Source organism: Vicugna pacos, chromosome 34 (assembly GCF_048564905.1).
Source record: "Vicugna pacos chromosome 34, VicPac4, whole genome shotgun sequence".
Taxonomy (NCBI): domain Eukaryota; kingdom Metazoa; phylum Chordata; class Mammalia; order Artiodactyla; family Camelidae; genus Vicugna; species Vicugna pacos.
Genome location: NC_133020.1, coordinates 21,536,921 through 21,561,733, shown reverse-complemented (window position 1 = coordinate 21,561,733; position 24,813 = coordinate 21,536,921). Strand labels below are relative to the sequence as shown.

Sequence of the window (24,813 nt, the reverse complement as noted above, 5' to 3'; positions counted from 1 at the left end):
CAGCCTCCTCAGTAAGCGGTGCTGGGAAACGGGACAGCGTCTCATGAAAGAATGGAATTAGAACACTCTCTAACACCGTATGTAAAATAAACTCAGAATTAAAGACTTACGTGTAAGACCAAATACTACAAAACTCCTAGAGGAAAACATAAGCCAGGGAACACCCTTTGACATAAACTGTAGCAACATTTTTTTGGATCTGTTTCCTAAGGCAAAGGAAACGGAAACAAAAACAAAAAAATAAGCAAATGGGACCTAGTTTGACTTAAAAGCTTTTGCACATCAGCACAATAAAAAGGCAACCTACTGAATGGAAGAAAATATTGGCAAATGATGTGGCCAATAAGGGGTTAACAGCCAAAACACATAAACAGCTCACACAGTTCAACATCAAGAAAACAAGCAACTAGATAAAAAATGAGAAGACCTGAACAGACGTTTTCCCAAAGTCATGCAGATGACCGACAGGCAAGTGAAAAGGTGCCCAGCATCCTTAATCATCAGAGAAATGCAAGTCCGAACTGCTGTGAGGTGTCCCGCACACCAGTCAGAACAGCCAGCATCCGACGTCTGCAAACAGGAAATGCTGGTGGGGATGCAGAGGGGAGGGAGCCCCTACAGTACTGGCAGGATGTGAATCGCTGCAGCCACTGTGGAACAGTGTGGCGGTTCCTCAGAAAACTGAGAACAGAACTACCATGTGATCCAGCAGTCCCACTCCTGGGTATATATCCAAAGGAAACGAATGCACTAATTTGAAAAGATACGTGCCCCCCAGAGTTCATGGCAGCGCTGTGTACAGTAGCCAGGACGCGGAGGCAGCCTCGGTGTTCGTCGGCAGGTGGCTGGGTGAGGAAGATGCGGTGCAGGTGCGCAACGCAACGCTGCTCAGCCACAGAAAGGAGCGGAAGTTTGCCATTTGCACCAACGTGGGTGGACCTGGAGGCTACTACGCTTAGCAAACTAAGTCAGAGAGAGACAAATACTGTATGTTATCGTTTACACGTGGAGTCTGAAAAATAAACCAGTGAGTATACAAAACAGAAACAAACTCACGGAGAGCAAACCAGTGGTTACTGGGGGCAGGGAAGCAGGAGGGGCGGTACCGGGCGGGAGATGAAGAGGCACGGGCTGCTCCGTGTAAAACAGAGCAACTGCAGGGATCACCGCACAGCTCGGGGAGGTGCCGGTGCTTCATAACAACTGTACACGGACTGTAAGCTTTAAAAGTCCTGAACCGTGATTCTTACGTGTGCTCAAGAAACGTATATAACACTGTAAGTGAGCTCTGTCTCGGTTTAAAACAGTGAAACCGCCTGGTAAGTGCTCGTGTCTGGTCTTTCACTTAGCGTGACAGCCTGGAGAGTCACTCATGTTGCAGTTTGAGTCGATAGTTCATTCCTTTTTATTAATGAGCAAATTTCGTGGTGGTTATTCACCCACCTGTTGCTGGCATTTTGTGTTGTTTCCAGCTTGGAGCTAGTATAAATAGAGCTGATCTAAACATTTTAAAAGGGTGGTAACATTCCAAATGTCCACAGTAAGTAAGTGGATAAACAAATTTGGCAGATCCATACAGTGGAATAAACACTCCTTAGCAACAAGAAGGAACGAGCTACTGGTATGTCCAGCAACATGGACGGACCTCAGGAACATCATGGCAAGAAAAAGCAGCCACGCACAGAAGCGGGGTGCACTGACTGATCCCGTTAGCGTGAAGCCTGCGAACGGGCAAAACGACGTCGCGGGGGAGGGCAGACAGTGGCCGCGTCGCCTGGGCTGGTGGTGGAGGCGGCGCCGTTGTCAACTGGAGAGGGTGAAGGAAGCGTTTTCTGCCTTGTTCTGGTTGGTTGGTGACATGAGGGTATATTGTCAAAACTCGCTGAACAGAACACTTTATGTTCTGGTAAATACAACATACTTTATCTGTTATTTAAGCAACAGTGTATAGATTACTTCTCAGTGGAGACAACTGAGCCTCATAAGAGGAGACTTCAAAGAAATCAGTACTTAAGTACAGTCCTGTTACCCCCCTGCCCCGTTTTATCCTGGCATCTGTTAACTACTTTTCGTCCAACCCTGCTCTGCTCTCCTGAGTTGATTAGATGTTAATGCTAACTCTTCCCCGGTTTGTATCTTGGCTTCCTCAGACCGGAAATACGACTGTCATTAAAATGCGTCTTCAGGGCTGTAAACTGACATTCCGAAGCCTGCCGTGTGGCGTGACCTCAGCTGAACGTTCTGAGTGATTTGAGGGGATGGAAACGTTTGCTTTGCTTATCTCGCTTCCAGATCACTAGAAGGGCCCTGCCCGTCTCGTCTGGCTTGGGACGTCTGCTCTCTCCACGTGGTTCAGAGAGGAAGGGTGTCCTTTTGCTGCAGATATGAAAACCTGTACAACTTAATCTTTTCCTGAATAAAAGGTGTAGACTTTCCACCTTTTTTCCTGAGAGTCAGTTTCTTTAAAGTCAGTTTTCTAGCAGAGAGAAGTCTCAGCGCCTGTTCTGCAGTCCTGGCCCTAGAACAAGGTACGTGGTGGACGGTGTGATTTTAAAATGTAATGAGGTCTTTTCTCGATGGCTCTTCTAGCACATACTATGAGGTGTGCGCTTTAATTTCTTCCCAAACTCCCATTGAAGAGTACCTGTCTACACCCGCAGTAAATGACAGCAGTGAGGAAGTCACATTTGCAAACAAGGACAGGCCACAGCTTGGAAGCAGCACTGCTCACTAAGAATGCATCCTGTGAGACGCTGCTCGCCCGCCACACCGCCGTGAACTGGCTGGTTATCGATCACCTGGACTGCGGGGAGGCAGTGGCGAGAGCAGTAACCTGCAGGCCCTGTGGGCAGAGGCCTCGTGCTGTGTTTTGCTTGTATCCTGCGGATCCCAGTAAACAGAGGAAATGAACGGATGTGGACGAGGACTGGGTGGGTGCAGTGTGCTGAACGTAATTCCCAAGAGTCTCATGCTAATCCCGAGCTGTTCCGTGCGCACATGCCTGATGTTTCTGTCCAGCTTTGGGGATGTTCTGCTTGGTGTGACTGGGAGAGAGCCACCGAGCTGCCCAGCTTCCAAAATTCCTCCCTCCTCCCGACACCATGACGAGATGGAGCCCGTGCCCGCAGGAGCCGAGGCGGAGCTGCGCGGCCGAGGGCGCTCAGGTCTGCCTGTGCTGGGGGGCCCCTCCTGGAACCCTGCACCAGGAGCGGCCAGGGGCCCGCCAGCCCAGCAGAGTCCAGGACCTTGCAAGTTTATCATCTGTTTCCTTAACCTTGGAATCAGTTCAGGCAGTTATTACAAAAGCAATTTGAAAGGTTAAAAGTGAACCCTGTGTAAATTTATTACTAAGAAAATGAAAGCTGCGTTATCTGCCCACAGATAATTGAGTGTTTGTTTTTCCAGTTTGAGACATTTACTGGTATGCTGATAGCCTCAAATAGTCGCTCTTAACCTTCAGGGTCACAATCCCCTTTGAGCATCTGATGGATGACGTCCTGCCTGCGCGCACGCCCCCTCCCCCTCCCCGATGGTCTGTGTGCCCGGCCTTGTCCTGGGGGCCTGTGCTCCCCGCCTCCAGAACCGCCTGCGTCTGTACACTGCATTCGCATTCAGTCTCAGGGATGGTGTGTCCAACTCCTGGAGCCCCCTAGAGTCAAAACCCCCTGCCCAGCACGGCTGCTGGGCCCCTGCGACTGTGGGTGTGGCATGGAGGCTGCTGTGTGGCACCTTTTGTTTTGGGAGCCCAGTCTGACACAGAAGTCTACGTCTGGCAGAGGAGCACTGGATTCCAGAACATTTTCTGAGGCGCATAGAGCAGAGCGCCTTCCAGCTTTCTCTAGGGCTGTGTGCGTGGAAGCCTCAGTAGGTCTGCATAGGGTTCGTGTCTGTTCTCTTACAGTCTGCTTTTCTATCACTGGTTTTCATCCCCAAATCACTCAGAAGGTAGTTTCATGTAACCCATTTGGAACTATTGGGTTATTACTTAGCACACAGAAGGAAAAGTTACCGTGTTGTCATGTTCTCGTGGATTTGGGGGAAGAAAACAGGTTTGAGCAAGAACTGGTGTTAGCGTTTTCCTACAGACACCCCTGGGGCTCCTATTTAGTAACAGGACCAAACCGTGAGTCGACCACTTACAGCAGAAGGGGTTTGGGGAGAGTGGTGCCTGCTGTGCCCACCGCTGTGGATGCAGGTGGGAACGGAGAAAGTGCGGAAACTCCGACTCGCTTTCCTTCGGTCAGGAAGTAGCGCTGGGCTCTGCTTGCTCAGCCACTGCTGTGTGAGGCTTTTTTCAGTGATCGTGTGTTTTTATAGTGAGGGTGTTTCAACGAAGCTCTTCCTAATATTAGTAAACACTTGATTAAGTGATCTGATTGAAATATGAGAAGGTCTGTTTTTCATTGGAACAAGTTTTTGACCTGTAGAAATGTTGTTTTAAACATGTATTTCTCACAGAACTGCAGTTACATGAGACAAGACATACTTTGCTATATTGAGATTCATTTCACATGACACATTTTCAGTGTGTTGCTGGAAAAATTGACATTGCGTCTCAATCTTCTGTTTCAAGATAGTCGAGGGGCTTGTGAGTGTGACCCTCAGAGCGCTGTCAGCAGGCGTGATGGAATCAAAGTACTGGTAGTTACGCTCTGAAGAGGTGTGTGTGGTTTTGCAGATTGATTGCATTCTCTGAGCTCTGAGTTCCTGGTGCCTGACAGGTCGTCCGTCAGGCTGGCCTGTGGCAGAACTTCGTCAAAGTAAATACACGTGAAATGAGCGCGTGGTCTACACCCACGCAGTCCTGGACCAGTGGGACACCCGGCCCCGGGGAGCTGGTGACAGGGTCCCTTCAACAGAGCGTGTGCCCAAGACCCCCAGACGTCTGAGGCGGAGTAACTGTGAGTGAGGCCAGGAGGGCGCGGGAGGACGCGGGGAGAGCCCGGGCCGTGAGCCCCGGGGAGGGCGGGCGCAGGTGGTGGGCAGGACAGCGTGCCTGTGGACTGCGCTGTTTCACCAGGTCAGAGCAGCGGTGACGCTGGTGGAAGGTGGGACAGACCCCGATGCCGTAGATTCAGTTCAGCGCAGCGAGGGACTGTCAGCTGTGCCGCGTGCTGGGCCTTGCGCTCTCAGGCCGCCTCCAGGGCTTAGGGCCCTTGTGGGAGCGGTCGTGTGAACTTAATCACGGCACATGCTGTGTTTTCCAGTCCAGGGATGTACAGAAACCTTGGCAGCGGAGGAACAGGTGAGACTGCTTCACCTGGAGGACTCGGAGAGGGAAGACACCTCAGGAGTCCACGCTTTTATTTGTGGCCAGGGAGATTCGGGGATTAACCCGCAAGGTTATGGACCAAATGAAAATATGAAGTTAAGTGGCCAACAAAACAGAGCACGTTTTTCCTATTTAGATGTATTATTACTACCTATGACTTTTCTTCTTCCTAATTTTTTTAATGTTTATTTACTGTTGAATCTCCTAAAGAACATCCCCCTAAAATGAGCAAGACTAGGAAGTTAGTAAATAATGGAGAAGATGCCACGTGACCTTCTGTGAACCCGTGGGCAGTGCCAGACCCCGGGACCCCACTTCGGGGGCTGAAGACTCTGAAGGCTTGGAAGCTCTGATGACAACGTGCATTTGTTACAAATGGAAACTTTGTAAAAGAGAAATCCCTCTTTTTCTCTGAAGATCGTGAATTCTCATTTATAGCTGGACACACGCGTTAATTAAATCCACGTTAGTGTGATGCTTCCGCCGAGAGGCTGTTCTGCTGTTGTTTGTGGCATCACCTTTGGAATGAAGTTAGTTTATTTAGAAGGAGGGAGGTTGTTTTTACTTCGTAGTATTTGATTTTCTACTGTTTCCCCCAAAATGCGCATGAGGATTAGTCACCCATAGAGGAGAACCGACCTCTCACCTACTGTGAACCTTGCAGTGCTTGGAGACCACGGGACCCCTGATTGGTGAGGTGCCGCCAAGCTGTCATGTGAGGAGAGCCAGGCCAGGGCCAGAGATAACAGTGCTCTGTGGACTGTCAGGGCCAGTGAGGGTTTTGTTTTACAAGATTGCGTCCGTATCTGGCCAGTAAAGCGAAGGCAGAAGGTGCATGAGGGAACATTACTTTGAAGACATTACAGAACACACGGAGGGAACGCGTTTCTAGTGCAAAGCTTTCCAAATGGGGTGGAAGTACCGACTCGGCCTGGAGCGGCCAAGCACAGCCTGCTTCCCTTTGGCTGTGGGGCCAGAGCCTGCCCTCGCCCTGCCTTCGCCCTGCCAGGCCAGGCCAGGCCAGGCTGGAACCCGCTTCCACACTCTCCTCTCCGCTTCCTCCTTCCCTCGCCCCCACCTCCATCCATCCTTCCTTGTGTCCTTCTGAGAGTTCCCGTGAACCTTAGTTTAAACAACACAGATTCCCATCTCTTACAACCAAGCCTGCAAATCAAACAGGAAAACTGTTCTGGCACTCGACGTGTTTCACGTGTGTGGCGGGGAGGGGTTGAACCGGGTGAGGCACCTTTACGGGCGGACGAGGCCGTTGACCTGCATGGCTGGGCCGACCTCCAGCTCCACCATTTCATGGCTCTCGCCGTCCGGTTTTTTCACTCTCTTGTGATCTTTCGGAAGGGTAGTAGCCGAGTGCAGGCTCCCTACCAGATGCCGGCCGCTGGGCACCGCCAGTGAGCCAAGCCGTGAAGGCCTGCACTGGGTGAGGGGTACAGTCAGCCAAGGAATTCTGTGTTCGAGCACAGCCTCAAAAAACGAGTGTTTACACCAAATGTACGATTTGATGTTCTTGGTCCTTCCCCTGGGATTGTTATCGCACTCATCTGAGAAAGACTCTTGAAGGAAATGGGGTTTGAGGGGTTTTTAAATTTGGGGTTTATCCCTAAGTGCCCAGAAGAGGTTTGTGTAGTTCCCTCTGCTGGGTTTCCACGGCTTTCCTCGCGCACAGAGAGAACTTAAATGCCTTCTTTGCTGCCTACTGACTGAAAAATACGTATTTCCAATTTCTTCAGGAGAAATGGGTGAGATTATTTTTAAAGAGAGTGAGAGAGCGCGGAGGGCAGGGGAGGGGGCGTTACCAAGTCAGACACCTGACCCCCCCCACTTCAGCCTCACGGGTAGCAGTCGAGTGTCACCACTGACCACCCGTGTGCACATACGCCTTGTGCTCTGATGCTGCTCGGGTGTTAGCACGAACCCTTGTTAAGACATCACAAGCCACCTTCATGATTTGGAGTTGAAAGGTATCGGGTCAAATGTGGAACAAATGATAAATGTCATAAAACAACAGATTTATAGAAACATTGGGTTGGGACATAAACTAGACGACGTACATCCCCGAGGAACTTCCAGAATGGACTCAAGCACCGTGCTCGTAAGGATCAAGGGCTTTCCATGTATGTGTGTTTAAAGACATTTGATAGTCCCTCTGTGGCCTCTCAACTGGCCTCTTAAACTTTGATCAGCTTTAGAGTTTTCCGCTGGAGAGGTTTACAAAGAAGAAAATGCATTATGCGGCTCCCTCAGCTTGCTCTCGCTTGACTGTTGGACCGACAGTATTCAGACACGAAATCTAACACGGCGATTCCACTGCCCTGGTCGCCCCTGCCCTAGTCTCCCCACAGAATCAACAGGAGAGCGGCAGGTGTGCAGCAGGTGGTGTGACCTCCCCTGCGGCCTCAAAGGCTGCTTTTTCGATCGAGAATTTCCAAAGCGTGGCATGACCAGGGAAGTGCAATTTCAGGACATGGAGAAGATGGCCAAGAAGCTGTGTTCTTGGCGTGGGGAGCCACGTTCTCGCGTCACTAGACTGCTCTAGCGTAAATCTCAACCTGCTCTCCCTGTTTGCCACTCCGCGTTCGGGTTTCTTACCTCCAGGATGGATGTAGGAGCAGCTGAGCTGAGCCTCGTGCACCAGGGTCCCCGGGGAGGCCACCTCGGGGGCGGCCGAGCGGCTGGGCAGCGGCCGGTAGGCGGGTGTGGCGGGTGGGATGAAGGCTCGCAGCATGGCTGGGTCCCCGGGCTCCTGGCTGCTATCCCGGGAGCCTTTTCAGACCCCGACACCGTCCCCGCAGTGACGTCGAGCTCCCCACGAGTCTGCACCCCGGATCCCAGGCACAAGTGTCGGGTACAGTGATGGCTTCAAGCTTCAGAAGCCCAGAGCCACACTTCTTCTTCGGCTCTTTTCAACCTGGTCTTTTCCCTTCCTCCTGCAGCGCCTGCTGCCGGCACAGGCTGGCCTCACCCCGCGGCTTCCCAGGGCGCTGGGAGTGAGATGTGATGCTTTCTGTCAGCCCGTCAGCTCGTCACCTCCCAGACGGGCTCTGGTCTTCGTAGGTCACCACCCGCTGCTTGTGCACAAGTGATGGGTCTGTCAGGGCTGGAAGCGGGGCCCGAGAGCAGGACCTGCCATCGGAACGCACAGCTCTCTGCCCCTTCCCTGTGGAATGTGGCTCACGTTGTAAAACTATTTTAAGGAGGAAAAAGTTAGGCCAGTTCTGTGGTTTATCTTGGTGCTGCCTTTCAGTAGCCGGGACTGTTGGTAAATGTGTTTCACCCCCCTGGCTATTTAAATTTGACAAACTGCACTAACTGGGGTGAATAGAGCTGTTTCAAAATGAGCCATTTTAGTCTGGAGGTTATGCTGCTCTAGGGGTCAGTGGGCAGGCCCTGAGGAACTCCCTCAGCGCCTCGGACGCCCACCCCACACCCAGCCTTCCGTCCACCCACGCCGGCATCCGAGGGGTCTGTGCGGCGGGCTTCCTCCTCATGTCCGCGGCGACCCTGGCACCCTGTCCTTGCAAGAACCTAGCTCCTTGTGTCAAATGCCACAAATGCGCCGGGTGCCCCAGAACGGCACCCAAGGTACTTCTCCTTCCGCGTTGCGCTGACGAGGCTCAGGCGGCTGCTTTCCCTGCGAGCTGCTTCGTTACGTGGTTTCTTCCCGGCTGCCACTTTTCTCCTGGGATAGTTTTGGAAAATTCAGTCTCCAAGGAAAGGAAGTTTTCAGCGTAGCCAGATTTTGGTTTTGTAACGAGGATTAAAGCCTCCAAAACACACAACATATTCAGGTCTCTTAGTGGCTCAGTGTCAGCCATCGGTCTACTCTCACTCGGGAGGACGCAGGGCGGGTGCCTGGGGGGCAGCCAGTGCGGGAACCAGCATCGAGGGACCTGGGACAGCCCTGACCCAGTTCTGAGATGCTCGCTTAGCGATCTTGGAAAGAGAGAATTTCTTGTTGACAGTGAGGCTCTCAGCACACAGGCTTCAGAGCTCAGACGCTGTTTTCTCATGAGTGTCAGTGACTCAAAGAGTGACTCAAAAGACGCTGTTTTCTCATGAGTGACTCAGTGACTTCCAGGAGGACGCAGTAGTGCCCCCGGGAGAAAGCTGGGCTGTTGTCCCACTGGCCCCCGCACGTGGGTAAGATAAAGATTCTTGGTGCACTGATGACACAGAGTTACACCCGTGGCCACCTTTTGGCAGTTGGTGATCCAGACGTGTAGGACCCTTCCAAAGACGCCTGCTTGAAACAGCACTGAAACGACATCTCCTGCTCCTTTTGCTCTGAGTCTTCACTGACAAGAAGCAGAAACGCCACGTGGAGCCGCTGGTCCGGTGAGCAGGGGGAAAGGCTGTCAGAGTATCGCAGCTGTTTTAATGACCGAGTAATTTCATATAATTAAATACTTCGAAACTTTAAGTTTTTTCTGCCTTTTAAAAATCCGTCTTGCTGGCTTTCATGGCCCCGTCCATAGATTTTAAAGGTGTGTGTGTGGTTTCTGTGTCGTTTACGTGATTGATGCCGCCAGCTCCTCTCCCCGGTACCTGTGCGCGCGTGCTGGGACTGTTCGGCCTTTGCGGTAGAAGTGACGCGGACGGGCACGCGCTGACGCACACAGTTTGTTTGAAAATTGCTAAATGAATAGTGGCAGCTGTATTTGGCCACATCGTTCTCTCGTCACTAAGTCATTAAGCCATAGTCACAGTTAATCTGTCAACAGTTGCAAATACTCTGTGAGACGTTCTGAAGTGAGATTTATTACCGAGCTGCATCTTTCCCGCAGCCCGCTCCGACTCGGGGCTGGGAAGGCCAGCCTTTCAGTCGGCGCCTTCCTGGGAGAAGGGGGAGAGGGTTCTCGGCCTGATTGGTGTGTCAGGCTTCCGGATCCTGGAAAACGCAGTTGGAAGTGCGTGTGAGTGTGCAGGGGGTGGGGGCAGCGACGTCTCCGACCGCGGGTTAGAGCCCGATGCACGCTCAGCCTGCGTGCGCTCGCGCGGGAAGCGCCCGCCAGGTGCCTGTTGTGCTCGGGTGCTGTGTTTCCCGGGACAGCGTACTCTCGTGCGTGCGCACATGATGCCTCCACAGATTTCTTTCTCTGTGGGCCTAGAAAACTCCGGAGTTGGGTTTTCAAGCTTTAACTCTAAAGACTGGCTTCATTTATTCAGAAAGTATTTCCTTCAAGACAGAGAGGGAATTTCTTTCCATTTTGTGATTTTGAAGACGCTCATGACTTGTTCGGTGTGTTCTTTGCAGCGTCCATCTGCGGGATTTGGTTCTATGACACGGAGGAGTGCCAAAGGATCGCAGAACTAATGAAAAAGTAAGTGCAGCGGCTCGGGACTGGGCGGGCCCCATGCCCCGTGTGTCGGAGCGCACGTGCCACCCTGCGACCCTGCAGAGCACGTCCCGCCTCTTCACAGTGGCCGGGAACACGTCCGCTGTCCCTTAGTAAATGAAAAATAAACACAAATGACACCTTCTTACGTTCTGCGAGGTAAGATTTGTCCTGTGAATGGCTCACCTCACTTTTCCTGCGGGGGTGAGGAGTCGGCCGTGGGCACTTCCCAGAGGGCAGCGTTACCCTCACTTGTGAATCAGCCGTGTTACAGTCTGTCAGCGGATAGGACATTCGATGGCTGCTCCGGACTCTCTGGGGTCTCCCGCGCCCTCCCTGCCCTGGGGCTCCGCGGACCGTGCTCCCTGCCGGAGCTCACGGTGTCCTCCCATCACAGGCCCCGCGGGGCTCAGGACAGCCTTCTTTTCCGTTTCTTCGGAAATATCCGCGCCAGCGCTGGCTTGGTGCTCAGTAGACAGGCTCTGTCATGTGCCTCTTTTTCCATCACTCCTGTGATGCCTTGCGATTTGCCCATCTGTGCTCTGGACAGCGCCGCCCGCCCCTCTTGGCCCCAGCGTGGCCAGAGCGCGGCCCGCGTGAGCACCGTCTCCGGGATGGCCAGCTCTGGAGCCCTGGGAGGCCGCTGCTTCCTGCGGCGGCGTGGAGCCTCGGGACGGAATGCTGCCCTGTGCCTGCTGCAGCCGTCGTCCGCCTGCTGCCCACACGGGTTTGGCAGAGCAGGCCCGCCTGCAGAAGGGCCAGTGCTCCACTTTAGACCCCAGGTCAGTGGGGTGACGGCAGAGTGACCAGTGGGGCCTGCGGGAGCGCTTCCCACAAGTAAGGTTGGTTCCTGAGGACCTGCTTGTGCAGCTGACTTCGGGTAACTAGCTCCAGCTGCGGGTGGTGATCAAGAGATTCAGACTGGTGCTCGCCTCCACGACAGCCCGTCCGCGGGACACGCGTGTTGCTGTGAACTGCGATGGCAGCAGCAGCAGGGTTTTGTGGAGACTGACTGCACCCTGCGGCGGGGCTGAGTCAGGCGGCAGCCTCCTGCGGTGGGCGCCTCCCAGCGGGGGCGGGAGAGCGGCTGGTGGCCGGCTTGGAACCTGGTTTGCGTGGATTCCGAGCCCGTCTCGGTCAGAAGGACGCCCCCGGTAGGTTTGCAGACCTTTCACCATCAGCTTGGTGGCCGGGGTGACGGGCCGGGGCTGCAGTCGGCGCTCAGAGGAGGAGTGTTCTCTCAGCGTCCCTGCGGCAGCCTCCGCCCCCTCCCGGGCCTTCAGGAGGACAGCAGACACGCCCGCCGCTGTGCCGTCAGCCCCTCCCCTGAGGGGGTGTCGCGGCTGTGTTTCTAAGCTGCCAGGACCCACCTGGCTGTGACTCCCAGGCACTTGGGACGAGGGGCAGGGTCCCGACTGGCCGCGCAGGTGGCTCTGTGTTCCAGGACCCTTCACTGGGTTCCGCAGCAGTTTGTGAGCCCTCTCAGATGTTCTAAGTGCGGGGTGGGCAGGCTTTTTCTGGAAAAGCGCAGAGTCGGCTCTGTGGGGCCACAGGGCCTCCGTCCCCACGAGCCAGCTCCGTCCTGACTGCGTGACAGCTGCCAAGACGATGTGCGCACTTGTGCTCAGGACGTCGTTAACCTTCTGTGCCAAACGGGGCAGGGCGGGCAGACGGCCCCGCCAGCCCAACCCGCTCTGGCCTTGTGCGTGGGCTCAGCGCACTCAGGACCTCAACTCCCGTTTTTCCTCTTCAGTCCCTAAGCGGTCTGATCTCTGTTGTGACTGTAACGAGACAGAAACGCCTGGGTGAGAATTGGATGGTTTGAAAGGTGAGTGGTGTTGAACTGGCTTTTCTTGTGTGGCTTTCCCTTCTGTTTTTCTAGCCTGACTCAGTACGAACAGTTGAAAGCCCACCACGGAGCTGGAGCAGGAACCCCGCCAATGACCCTCAGTTCCAGAGAGGAAAAGGAAGTGGACATCGTACGGATGCTCGCCAGAGCCAAAGACGAGTACACGAAGGTGAGCGCTGTCCTGCCGGTGAGCCGCGCGGAAGTCCCTCCGGGGGGTCCGCCCACGGAGACGCCTCCGCTCTGCCTCCCGCCACACAGAGAGGTGTGGAAGACAGAACCTCCGCTTGCTTTTAGTGGCTCAAGCCTGTTTGCTTTTAAGTGGATTAAAAGGCAGCCCAAGAAATCAGAAGCCCTTGTACACAAATAGTCTCCCGTCAGCAAACGTACTAGACAACCCCATTTACAGTGACAACAAATCCATAGAAAATTCTTTGCGATCAAATCACCAAGAAGTGATTGTATGGTGAGTAATTATTGGCTGTCCTTGGAGGTCCTAAGACACTAGGAGTAGGAAGGAGGTCTGGCCCCTTCCTCGGAAAACTGGTGGTCAGTGGGAAGGAATTAAGCATTCGTGCTGCCTGGCCAGAGGAACCAGACTATCTGGGGATTCAGGATGAGGGACGGTCTTCTCTACCAGAGAAGCCAGCTTTAAATGTAGACGGGATGGCAGCCCTGGCCCCCGGTGCAGCCGCTGATGCAGGCAAGGGCCCTCAGTAATGTTAGTGGTGAGAAGGTGGGTGGAGACCTGACCAGGGAAGAATGGGGCCACTACCCTGGACCACTGTGCACCCTGCAGCAGCGTGACGCCAAGGACGCAGCACCTTGAAACACTCCTGCGCCAGGGCTGAGCCTGGACCTGAGTCCTAAGCGCTGACTGCCCTTTGACAGACAGGGTGACAGGAGGGGGCAGTGGGGCGGGAGGAGAGAAATGAAACGGCAGCGGGAAGCGTGCAGCAACGTCAGGGCAGCTCCTGGCCTCTGCGGGGAGCCAGCCAGCGCTGGAGGCTGAGGGCCTCCGTGTGCCCCCCGGTCACCCTCAGAGCCCCAGTGCGTGCCTAGCCCACCAAGGGCTGTGTGCCTCCTGCCCGCAGCCAGCAGGCACTGTCGCCCAGAACCGTCAAGCTCTGGCCCAGTTTCTGTCGTGTGTAGCCCTTCAGAACCTTGGAACAATACCCCGGTGACCTCACTGGGCTTCCTGCCGTGCGACGCCAGACACAGGAAAGCGACATTTTTGCCCACGAGGACCTGGGTGCTGTGAAGACGGCGTAGCACGGCCAGCAGCCAAGTCACGCAGACACTGAGCAGTTACTGCTTCCTGTCTTCTCCCTCCCTCCTCTCCACACAGACACACATGCACAGAAACCATGTAATTGGTGGTGTTTTACCTTCTTAAAAACCTTCTGGCTGGGGGGGCGCTGCACCTCCTAGCCAGCCACTTCTCGGACACGGGGCGTAGGTCTGGGCGCAGCGGCTGGCACGGGGCCTCCCTCCAGCTGCCCCACGCCTCAGTCGTCTCGGGCCACTCCTGCACGTCGGAGCCCCCGGAAGTGTTCAGACCAGCCCACCCCCAGGTGCAGGTCCCCCAGCGCTGGCTGCAGCCTCGCATCCCTCCCTCCTGCTCACCGCCCGACCCTGACCCAGCATCCTCCCCGGGGCCCCCGCCCGGGCCTCTGCTCAGAACCCAGCTCACGGACGTGCACGCGGCCCCGGGGACCTGCTGGGGGCCTCACTTTGTGCCGCCCCCACCACACGCAGCGTTTGCCTCGTTTTGTTTGCCCTGCAGAGTCTGCACGTCCTTTGAAGCCCGCTTTGCCCAGGTCTCTTCACTCAGACTGATTATTCCCTCCCCGACTTACCGGTCTGTTGCTCTAGAACGCGCCGTTCCTCCTCCGCTGTCACGCGGCGTCGGCTTCTCCCACCTCACCGTGAACCTGTTCGTTCTGTTCATCACCATCCCGCAGACTGGAGGCAACAGTGCAGGAAGTGGAGTCAGTGTGTGCACCCTGCTATTCTGTAAAATCAGCACGTGTTCTGTGCGTAACGTGAGTGGCTGCGGCTGTGAGCTGAACACCGAAGAAACCCCCTTCTGCCTTCACCGGCCAGGTGGCGTCCCGCAGCCACCCAGGGGGCCTGGCCGCACCTGCGTCGTCACCTCCCCCGGCCCGTGTCCTCGGTCTCTCACTGCCGGGTCCCTGAACCCTGGCCTCCAGGCACCCCACAACGTGGCCTCAGATGGTCCTGCCAGCCTCGTGCCCTCTGCTGCCACTGCCCCTACAAGTGTTTGCAGCTCCTCCCAGGCAAAGTAGCAGTCCTGCCTGCTGAAGGTGCCCTCCACCTCCCCCGCTGGCCCCTGTTCCCCTTCACCTATCAACACGCGCTCAGTCTTTGGAGGCTCACGTCCCTTTTCTTTGCTCAACATGTCACTTCTGATCCACCCAGCGGGCGTCTGTGCCGCGAAGCCCCGCTGCCTTCTAGCTGCCGCACGCATGTGCCATCAGCTCCCCCGACGCAGGCGCGTCAGGATGTGGGGGCGGCTCCCAGGCCCAGGGAACGTGATTTCTCCTCGGAGCTCTTGCTGAGGAGCGGGTTTCCATGACCGGAAGTGTCAGGAGCCAGAGCGATGCACACTGGGGCTGTTCTTACAGAAAGACGTCGCGTCTCTGGATGAGGATTAAACTCACTGACCTCTGAGGCCCTCTCCTGCGCTGAGCTGCTTAAACTCACGAAGACCCCGAAATGCAGGAGGAGGACGCCTTCTGGGCCGGAGGGATGCGGTGTTGATAGCGTTCCCGGTACGACTTCTTACGTGAAGCTAATAAAGTAATTGGGAAACCTCGTTCTGGCCAGTATTTTACGTTTGCCCCCCAAAGAAATAGCCGTCTGTGAATCTGCTGTGGAGGAGCAGGGCCTCTGGGTGGCTGGCACCTGCCCCGCCTCCGGTGGACGCGCCCTGGGGCGTAGACGAGCCGCGGGGACCGAGGCCCGGGCGGCGGAGCAGCGGCGCCGCCAGTTTAGAGCTGCACCTCCAGAGGGGCTGCTTTGTACTGAAGACTGTTGTGTGTTTGTGGTTTAAGGCAAGAATGAAGAGCTGTTTTCTGGATACAGCTGTGACTTATTTGTGAAATTAGACAAATTACTGTCTTTTGATGTTCAGCGAGAAAATTCAAGAGTATAAGAAAGAAGGTAAAACTACCTGTGGCCCTGCCACCCAGAGACGTCTGCTTTCAGGGCGCTGCCCCCCCGACCTCCCCCCCGTCACGTGTGTTCACGTGACGCAGCAGGGGCGCGGGGCAGAGCTGGTCGTGCTCAGCTTCTCTGTGAAGAGTCCACGTGCGCTTTCCAACTCTGCGTGTCTTTCCAAGTATTTGAAAGTCGTTTGGCAAAAAAAAACCTCAATCCAAAAATGGGCAGAAGACCTAAACAAGCACTTCTGCAGTGAAGACATACAAATGGCCAATAGGCACATGAAAAAATGCTCAGTATCACTGATTTTCCGAGAAATGCAGATCAAAACTACAGTGCGGTATCACCTCACACCCATCAGAATGGCCATCATTCCAAAGTCCAGGAAGGATAAATGCTGGAGAGGCTGTGGAGAAAAGGGACCCCTCCTGCACTGTTGGTGGGAATGCAGTTTGGTGCAGCCACTGTGGAAAACAGTATGGAGATTCCTTAAAAAACTAAAAATAGACTTACCATATGATCCAGTAATCCCACTCCTGGGCATATATCCGGAGGGAACTCTAATTTGAAGAGATACATGCACCCCAATGTTCATAGCAGCACTATTTACAATAGCCAAGACATGGGAACAACCCAAATGTCCATGGACAGATGACTGGATAAAGAAGTTGTGGTGTCTACATACACGCATACAGTGGAATACTACTCAGCCATAAAAAGTAATAAAATAATGCCATTTGCAGCAACATGGATGGACCTGGAGATGAGTAAGCCAGAAGGAGAAAGAAAAATACCATGTGATATTATGTATGAAATCTAAAAGAAAAAAGACACTAATGAACTCATCTACAAAACAGAAACAGACTCACAGATGTAGTAAACAATCTTATGGTTACCGGGGGGAAAGGGGGTGGAAGGGATAAATTTGGGAGTTCAAGATTTGCAAATATTAACTGTAACTCAATAAAAAAAAGTTAAAAAAAGATTCACAGACATTAAGTACCATATGTAAAAATAGATTTAAAAAACAGATTTCTTCTGTAGAGCACAAGGAACTGTATTCAGTATCTTGTGATAATCTTTAATGCAAAAGAATGTGAAAATGAACACATGTACATGCATGACTGGGAAATTGTGCTGCACACCGGAGACTGACACACTGTAATGGACTATACTTCAGTTTTTAAGTCATTTTTAAAAAAAGAAAAGAAATGAATGCAGAGACCTAAAAAAAAAAAAAAAGATTTGGGTCTGGAGAGGCATAGACAGTTAAACAACTGAAAAATGAGCTACAGATTTCTGAGCTTATGGATGTTCAGTCCTGAGCAGTTTCTCCGTGGAGGTGAGTCTTCAGTGGTGGATGAACGGATGCAGTGACAGACCAAAAAGGCCTAGTCACCTGGATGACGCAGCTCCCCGGTGGTAAGCCAGGCCCCAGGGGCGTCTCCGGCACTGTCCGTCCCTGAGAACTGTTCCACTCTCTGAGTTTAAACTGCCGCTTCTCAAGCAGAACCTTGCAGCCTTTGGGCCTGAGGTCCTGCAGGCTGACTGACACTGGGGGTGATGTTTTAGGGCACTGAATTGTGCAACTAAGAAAAATTAAATTTGAATTTGATGTATACTCAAGTATAGCTCATATCAGAGGAGATGGATTTCCCTTTGCACACGAAAACCTATTTTTTTTAAAGTACCAACTAGGTAAAATAAAGAGCAAGGAGGTATGTTCTTTTAAGAGGATTAAAGCTGCTTTTACACCAAAGTGAGGTTCTTCTCTCCGTTTCAGTGTAAGACATGCTCCGAGCCCAAGCCGATCACCAGCTCACCTGCCGTCCGCCACAGCCCCAGCCTCATCAAGCCCGTCCCGCTGAAGCCCGGCGGCCGGCCGCAGCGCCTCCCTCGGCCCAGCCAGGTGCCAAGCCCCCTCTCCGCCGCCAGCGCCCGGGGCACGGGGAGGGCCCGGGGCTGTTCAGCCGCTCGGGGGTCAGCCCAGAGAAGACATTTTTTTCATTACTAATCATTTGCTCTTCCTAGAAAGGGGTTGGGGTTTGTTTTTTTTTTCTCGCTTTTGGCATTTCCCATATTCTGTACTAATCTCTTGTGGATTTGAACTCCTTAGAGCATAAAAAGGTATCTTAAAACGGCAATAACCTAGTAAGTATCACGTCAGAGCTGACGTAGCCTCCCGAGGCCGATGGCTGGTCTCCCAGGCCCTGGGAGAGCCTCAGCCCCCGCCCCAGGGCTGGGGCTGCCGGTGTGCGCGTGGGAGCCCTGGTCCGAGGACTGGCATCACAGCACCCTGCAGAGCCTGTGGCTTGTCGCTGGGTTTGCATCTGGGATGCAGACACGACCGCGCTTCCGTATGTGTGTGTGTTTTTCAGAGCAGTGCAGCCTTAGCAGACTCGCTGACCTGCCCGTCCCAGTGCTGAGTGCAGGGGCACGGTGGCTCTTTCTGTTTCTTACGGTTGTTCCTCATTAAAGGTTTTTCCTAAGCACTTGGTTTAAACCAATTTTGAGAATGAACATGGAGCCAAAAGACATGAAGGTGGGAGGTGGGGGGGGTGCTCAGAGGCGGGTACTAGATAACGTGGGCAGAAATAACCAGAGGAGGTCAGACTGATGCAAGTCTTACATTGAATTTTTTTAAAGAATAAGCCTTTTCTAATCGTCTTTTAGCTTTGATTTTAAGTTTGTATTCCATGGAAATTTTCTGTTTTCATAGAGAAGCCAGTATGTGTTGACTTGAGAATGAAGCTCATGTTTTCTTAGCCCAACAATAGACAGCAGCAGAAAGAGGCACGGGTGGCGGGGCGGGAAGAGGGCGGGAAGGGGGCGGGAAGGGGGCGGGGCGGTGACCGGGCTGGAGTCGCTCTCTGGCGGCGGTCGTTAAAGCTTCTCTTCCGTAGTTGAAACGATGGGATTAGACTCAATGGCATAGGTTTCTTTCCAGCCCTAAACTTCTATAATCCTGTGAAAAGCTACGAGGAATTCTGACATCCTCCTATTTCTCCGTATTCTCAGCATTGTCTTATACTTCGTAGGGTTAGATGGATGCCCTGTTGAAGAGATTCTTCGCCCTTTAGTGTCTGTGGTTTTGTGCCATGGTGGTCCCTAGTCTGTGACCCCCGGGCCCATCAAGGGCCGCATGCCTGTGCTATCAGTTGACAGTTACTAAAGTCAGCAGCTGCCTTGTGAGTGGTAGGGGGAAGAATGCTGTGAAAATGTGTGGCATTAAAAAGTTCTCAAAAAAAAAAGCTTTCAAATTTGTAAAGTTTATCATTAAGTGTTTTCATCCTCTCTGACCCTTTGTGAACAGAAGAAATCATCGGCTAGTGAGCTCCGCTTCGCTGCCCCCACCCCTGCCCCGCAGAACCAGACTGTGTGTGTGTCTTTATTTTTTCCAGACCCCAGACGCTGAGCCCCAGCACCTGTCCCTGTCGGCTCTCTTTGGGAAGCAGGACAGAGCTCCGTGTCACGAGCCGGCGGGGCCTCCACGGCACCCCCCGCCGCCACAGGAGAAGATCCCGGTGAGGCCGGGGGCCGTCTGCTCCCTGTCCCACGAGGAGGCCAGGAGACCCTCACCCTCGCTGGAGGAGCAGCTCTGCCCGGCCATCCAGAAGCTCCTGGTCCGGGGCACCGACCTCCACCCGCTGTCGGAGCTGCCAGAGCGCCGGCCCTGTGACCACAGAGGGGCCGTTGGGGCGCCCGCCCGGCCCGGCTCTCCCCACGGCCCTGGGTCCTCCTCCGGTGTGCACAGCGCTCCCAAGACACAGAACCTGCTAGAGAAGCTGCGAGGCAGCTCCCGCATCCCTGCACCTGCAGTCCCACCGCCGCTGGCACATCCCCTCCCGCTGCAGACGCCGGGGCCCCGGGCGCCCGGGAGGGAGCAGCCTGGCGGTCAGTCTGCGGGCCCCGGCCAGGCCGCCCCGCAGGAGCTGCTGCGGAGGCTTCAGACAGTGCCACAGGAGCCTCCGCTCACGCCCAGCCGCCCCGCCTTGGCCGCCAAGTTCCCCGTGGCCTCCCCCAGCGCCAGTGCGCCCACCCCACTGGAGCCCTGGAGGGACCGGCCCCCTGGCACGCAGACGCAGGCTCCTCTGCTTCAGGTAGGCTCTGCGGGGGGCGCGTGGCAGGGCAGGGGCGGCCTGGAGCGCTGAGAGCCAACCATGCTGTGCACTCCAGCTGATCCGGGTGTGCACCTTCTCCCTGGACGTCCAGGGGGTCTTTGCCTGGCAATCCCAGAGCCTCCCTCTGCTCAGAGATGCTTCGTTCCTGGAATTCAGTCTTCATCTTACAAGGTTTGAAGGCTTGACAGGGACGTGGACAGAAACCCATATCTTTGACTTTGGAAACTTAGGGTGCTTTCAAATCATTCTGAGGTGCCAGACGTCTGACCTCGTCTGGTTATTTCCGCCCACAGTCGGTTATCCTGTGTTCGTTATCCAGTACCCACTTCTGAGCACTCCCACCTGCCGAGCCTGCGCTGCACGTGGGAACGTGGCCATGAAGAGCTGGGGCCCGTCCCCCGCAGAAGCCGCAGCCTGGGTGCTTGGGGTCAACGGAGGAGCATTTCACTGACCCTGGAAGCGGGGGTCCCAGTGGTGCAGCTGACTGAAGTCAGGAGAGGGGAGGTGTGCCCTCTGACCCCATGGCATGCACGCTGATTGCCCGAGAGGGGATGCTGTCATCTTCAGAAGTGTCCTGTCCCCCGAGGAAGGCGGCGCTCTGGTCGCCAGTAGCTCAGAGCAGGGAGAACGCCGGCGCGTTCCCGTTTTCCACTGCCTGTGGGGACATCTAGGGACGGGTCTGATTTTTTTTCCGTTTGGATTGGTACAAATTCGTTGAAAATGCATTGGGTTTAAAATTAGAAATTTCTCTCTATTTATCACATCTATCCTCATTGGTCCTTCTGCTGTGTTTTGGCAAGTGGCTTTCAGCCGTTCCTCAGAAATCTTGCCTTTTTTGAAAACAAAGACCATAGGTGCAGAGCAGAGTCTGTGTGTACGTGAGACCGAGGGCAACAGAGTCGGTCCTCCGGGTAGCGGCCCCGCGCCTGCAGCTGCGAGCAGTTCGCGTCGGGACCGCCTGCATCCGCTCTGCTGCTCCTTTCACGTCCCCCGCACCCGTGTCTCTGTGCTTAGTAACCAGCCATCTCCGGGCTCCCCCGCAGGTCCTCTCACCCCAGCGCGTCCCAGCCGCAGCAGCCCCTTCTCTGCTCATGTCCCCGATGGTGTTCACCCAGCACGCCTGGGCCCCGCCGCAGGACAGGGCCAGCGGGCTCTTGCCCCTGAGAAGCCAAGACCCAGCTGCCACCCCCACCGGCCTCCTCCTGCCCCTGCAGCCCTCGGAGCCACCCGGGGTCACCGGCAGCCCCCTGACCAAGCTGCAGCTTCAGGAAGCCCTGCTGCACCTCGTCCAGGTAGGAGCCCCCCACCCCCGGCCGCCCCGCGAGGCGCCCCTCGCTGGTGTCTGCTGGGCCGCCCTCCCTGCACCCCACGGTGTCTGTGCACGGTTCCAGAGGAAATTCAGAAACTGGCTCTGAGTGTCTCAGCTCCGGGAGGGTTTTCTCACTTGGAGGACTGACTGAGTCCTCCGAGCTGCTACCTGTCAGAAGAGGAGGCTGCAGTGTGTGACCAGGCCACCACGGGAGGGTGCTGGGTGCTGTGGGCCCAGGCGGGTGTCAGCCACACGCCCCACCGCGCCATGAGCTGAGAGCGAGGGTGAGGCTTGTGCGGGGCCCCGAGCCAGGCGCTGTCTTCAGCGCTTTGCCAGTGGTGTGAGCCCTTACACAGCAGTCCGCTGCGGTTTTCTGTCTTAGAGACCAGGAGACTGAGGCGCAGTGACTGGCCTGAGGTCCCTCAGCCAACGCACGGCACAGCAGGGGCCGCGTGGGGGCAGGACGTCGTGCGGGCGGGGCCGGGGACAACGGAGCGGGCGAGCAGGGCTCACCCTGGGCCCGCGCGGGGCCTTGACGAGTGGGGGCTTCTGCGTCTCCTTGGTTTGCGCTTTTGGTGTCTGGTTGGTAGAGAGTCTTTAATAAGGTTTTTGTGGTTTTGTCGCTTGAGTGTCAGGTGACTGAGAGCGCGGCCAGCACACTTTCTCCTCAGCAGGACAGGAGTCTCCGTCTTTGCAAAGGGAACGTGTCTCAGAGAGAAGGAAGGGAACAGGGCCAGCAGTCTGCACCTGCGTGTGGGAGCAGAGCACAGGCCGCAGAGGGCCGACCACAGGTGGCCGCCCCGTGCTGTTTCACAAATAAATACGAAGGTCTTTTCCACCTTTTTTGAAGCCATTCGTGATAAGTTCATGAGGACTTAGGTGGGACATCTGTAAGCGTCTCTGAGCAGTAAACAAAAAAGCCTGAAATGTAAATTAAAAGTCCTGGATGTTTCGGGCTCATTCCACTTGTGTTGTTCAGAGATCTCTGTGCAGAGTCACGACTCTGACAGCCGGGAGCAGCCCCTGGACCTGGCGGTTAGAGGTCGTGTGTCCCCCTCCCTGGGCCCGTGTGCCCCCCCACCAGATGCCGCACCTTAGATGCCCTCTTCCCGGGCGGGGGGCGCTCTGCTCTCGTGTCTGCCTGCTCTTAGGACGCTGTCCCGTGCGCGGAGACCGCGGAGGGAGACCAGGGCAGCCCGGCTCCCTTTCCCTGCGTGAGGACGACGCCAGCCCCGGGTGGGGGACGCCCCGTGAGACCTGGGCGAACTGCCCGAGCGTTCAAGGGTTTGGGTGGGAGAGAGATGCCTCTAGCATCAGAAGCAAAACCTCTGACTGGACCCGTGATTCCCTCAGCCCCTAGTCAGGCAGGAGAGGCCAGAGACCGCCAGCCCAGCAGCTGCCCGTTTGCCAAGGCCAGGGCCACGGGCAGCCAGCACCTGCTGCCTCGCCCGCTGGCCGCCGAGAACCGGCAGCCGAGCGTGCGGCCGGCCTGCGGCCCCCTTGTGTTCTCATGTGCCCCTCCACAGCCCCGGCTGTAGCCCAGACGGCTGGAGGTGAGCACCTCGGGCTGAGATGCCCGTCCAGCTCCCAGGCAGGGAGCCTCTGTGCTGCCCACCAGCGCTCCTTCCCGGGGGCTCTTTTGATTTTGTTTTCCAGAATGATGACAGCTTCTTAAATATCATCTACGAAGCTTATCTCTTCAGCACGACGCAGATGGCCTTGAAGAAGACGCTGTGACAGCGGGGCATTTTTAAACTCGTCCTCAAGGTCCTCCAGCTCAAGTTTCTTTCACATCAAATGCTGTTCCCCAAAATGTTTCTGCCTTTTTAAAAAGTATATGTTATATGAAGTAAAACGTTTCAGACTTTTTTCATCAAGGATTTTTGTAAACAGTTTCATCCTTCGGTGCACCTGGGGCTAAGAATTGAGTGGGTGGGAAGAGCCCTTTGCTCGTGTCACACGGCGAACGCCAGGCTCAGGCTGCCGTCCCTCACGTGTGCCAGGCTGTGTCCAGACACTTTGCTCCCTGTGGGAAGGGCTGCTCTGGGAACTTGTCTGCTTTTTTTACCAACAGCTCCGGTTATTCCTGGAACTCGGAATGTGCCAGCCGCCAGGTGGCAGTGTCGCCTCGTGACCACTGACACGCCCCGCCGGCCTCCCCGGCCTCACCCACCTCGCAAGTAACAAGTGAAGCCGTTTCCCAACAGAGTAGACCTTTCATTTGTGAAAATCAGTCAGCGCGTTTTCCCTGGGCCTTTGAAGAAGGGAAATTATCTCCAAAGGTGTTTCCCGCCAGTTTCTGGAGGTAGATGTCCTGGGAGCCCACAGACGGCCCATGTTTCCTGTGACGCTCCGTCCATCACAGCCAGACTAGCTCCTCTGTGTCTTCTGGACCCAACCAGCCTCTGCTTCCAAATGAGCTTTTGGTCATTTTCAGCAGAGTATGCCGAGAGCAAGGCCACAGAGGATTTTAAAGCCAGTTCTTGGCCTCCGGGGAGAAGCCGTGCAAGTCAGGCACAAGGATCGGGACACGCAGGCCGTGGAGCTGACTGACCGCGCGCACGGAGACGGGCGTCATCTTGGGAGCGCGCAGAGGAGCCCTCGCTGAGCTGTCCTCCAGGGGGTCGACGTGGGCACCCATCCCTGCCGAGCGCTGGTGACACACTCTTCAGTTCTACGCCCCGCTCGTGCTAGGCCCATAATGAGGCCTCTGAAGCCGCATGGGAGACAGCTTCGTCCTCTCCGGGAGGGCAGGGACGAGGCGGGGAAGAAGGTTTCCTGACAGCTTCTGAGCCCGGATGTGCACTGGAAGCTCCGAGCTGACGCGGGCACTTCTGTCCTGAGGAGCAGAGCGGGGCGGGAAGGGGCCTGGCACCCGCCGGCCACAACATGGCCCGGGAGCCTGCTGTGACCTCCCGATTCCGAAGGGATGGCTTCCTCTCTTCCTCCAACGTCTCCTACAAGGTCCCGCCCATGATAGACCCAGCGGCACACTCTCCAGACACGCGACGCTCGTGACCGCAAACGCAGCGTTTGGGCATTGGCACGAGTGGGGCGCGGCAGATGCACGTGGACCTGCCCTCCCTGGTCGGTGACTGCTCACCCCTGGGCAACATCAGCGTCCTCCACTGCTGGCCACCCTTTAAAATTGAGGTATTTTGAGAATATATGTGTATTCTTGACCTTAATTACATGTGCAGAGTTGCTTCCCAAGTGGGGAGAAATGAATTCCATTCAAAATTTTTCTAATACATTTGTGGTAGCAAGTGGCCCGTTTCTGAAATGTTATTTTTTAACTTGTTTTGTATAAATAGAAAGAAATCTCAGTCGCAGCACCTGCTGTGAACAGACAGATGTGCGCTGGGGCCGGAGGGTCGCCCCCCTGCCCGGTGTGGTCAGACCCACACCGCAGGCTTCACTGGGCCTTTTTAGGGCAACACCACGGTGATCTGTTTTGAAAACGAATCCTCCGTCCTTTATTGGAATGAATCACCTTGAAAGTGACAGGCCCAATTCATTCAGACCAAAGACCGCGGCGCCCTTCAAAGTGCCCCTGGAGACGGGGTGCCGGCTCCTCCGCGGGACAGCAGGAGCACGTTGCCCTGTGCAGAGGCCTTCCTGGAGGGTCTGGGAAATGCAGCACCAGAGTGAGATGTCACATAGAAGCTGACTTTCCTCTTTCCTCCTCTGACCCAAATTCTGGGCAGCAGCCTGAACTTCCAGGT

General features: G+C 55.3%; 1 protein-coding gene across 9 annotated transcripts in view; it reads left to right on the top strand.

The window, feature by feature from the left end:
- DCP1B (decapping mRNA 1B) overlaps window positions 1–24,357 on the top strand; it is a 43,566-nt gene extending 19,209 nt beyond the window's left edge. For 5 of the 9 annotated variants that reach the window (XM_072954607.1, XM_072954612.1, XM_072954613.1 and 2 more), the window contains 8 exons: window positions 10,545–10,611; window positions 12,509–12,644; window positions 17,442–17,567; window positions 19,060–19,758; window positions 20,823–21,071; window positions 21,763–21,879; window positions 22,745–22,855; window positions 23,163–24,357. In XM_072954607.1, the coding sequence (XP_072810708.1) occupies window positions 10,545–10,611; window positions 12,509–12,644; window positions 17,442–17,567; window positions 19,060–19,758; window positions 20,823–21,071; window positions 21,763–21,879; window positions 22,745–22,825 (1,475 nt within the window). In that variant the 3' untranslated portion in view covers window positions 22,826–22,855; window positions 23,163–24,357. The other 4 variants (XM_072954616.1, XM_072954608.1, XM_072954609.1 and 1 more) reach the window with 4 other exon arrangements.
- The last annotated feature ends 456 nt before the right edge of the window (window positions 24,358–24,813 follow it).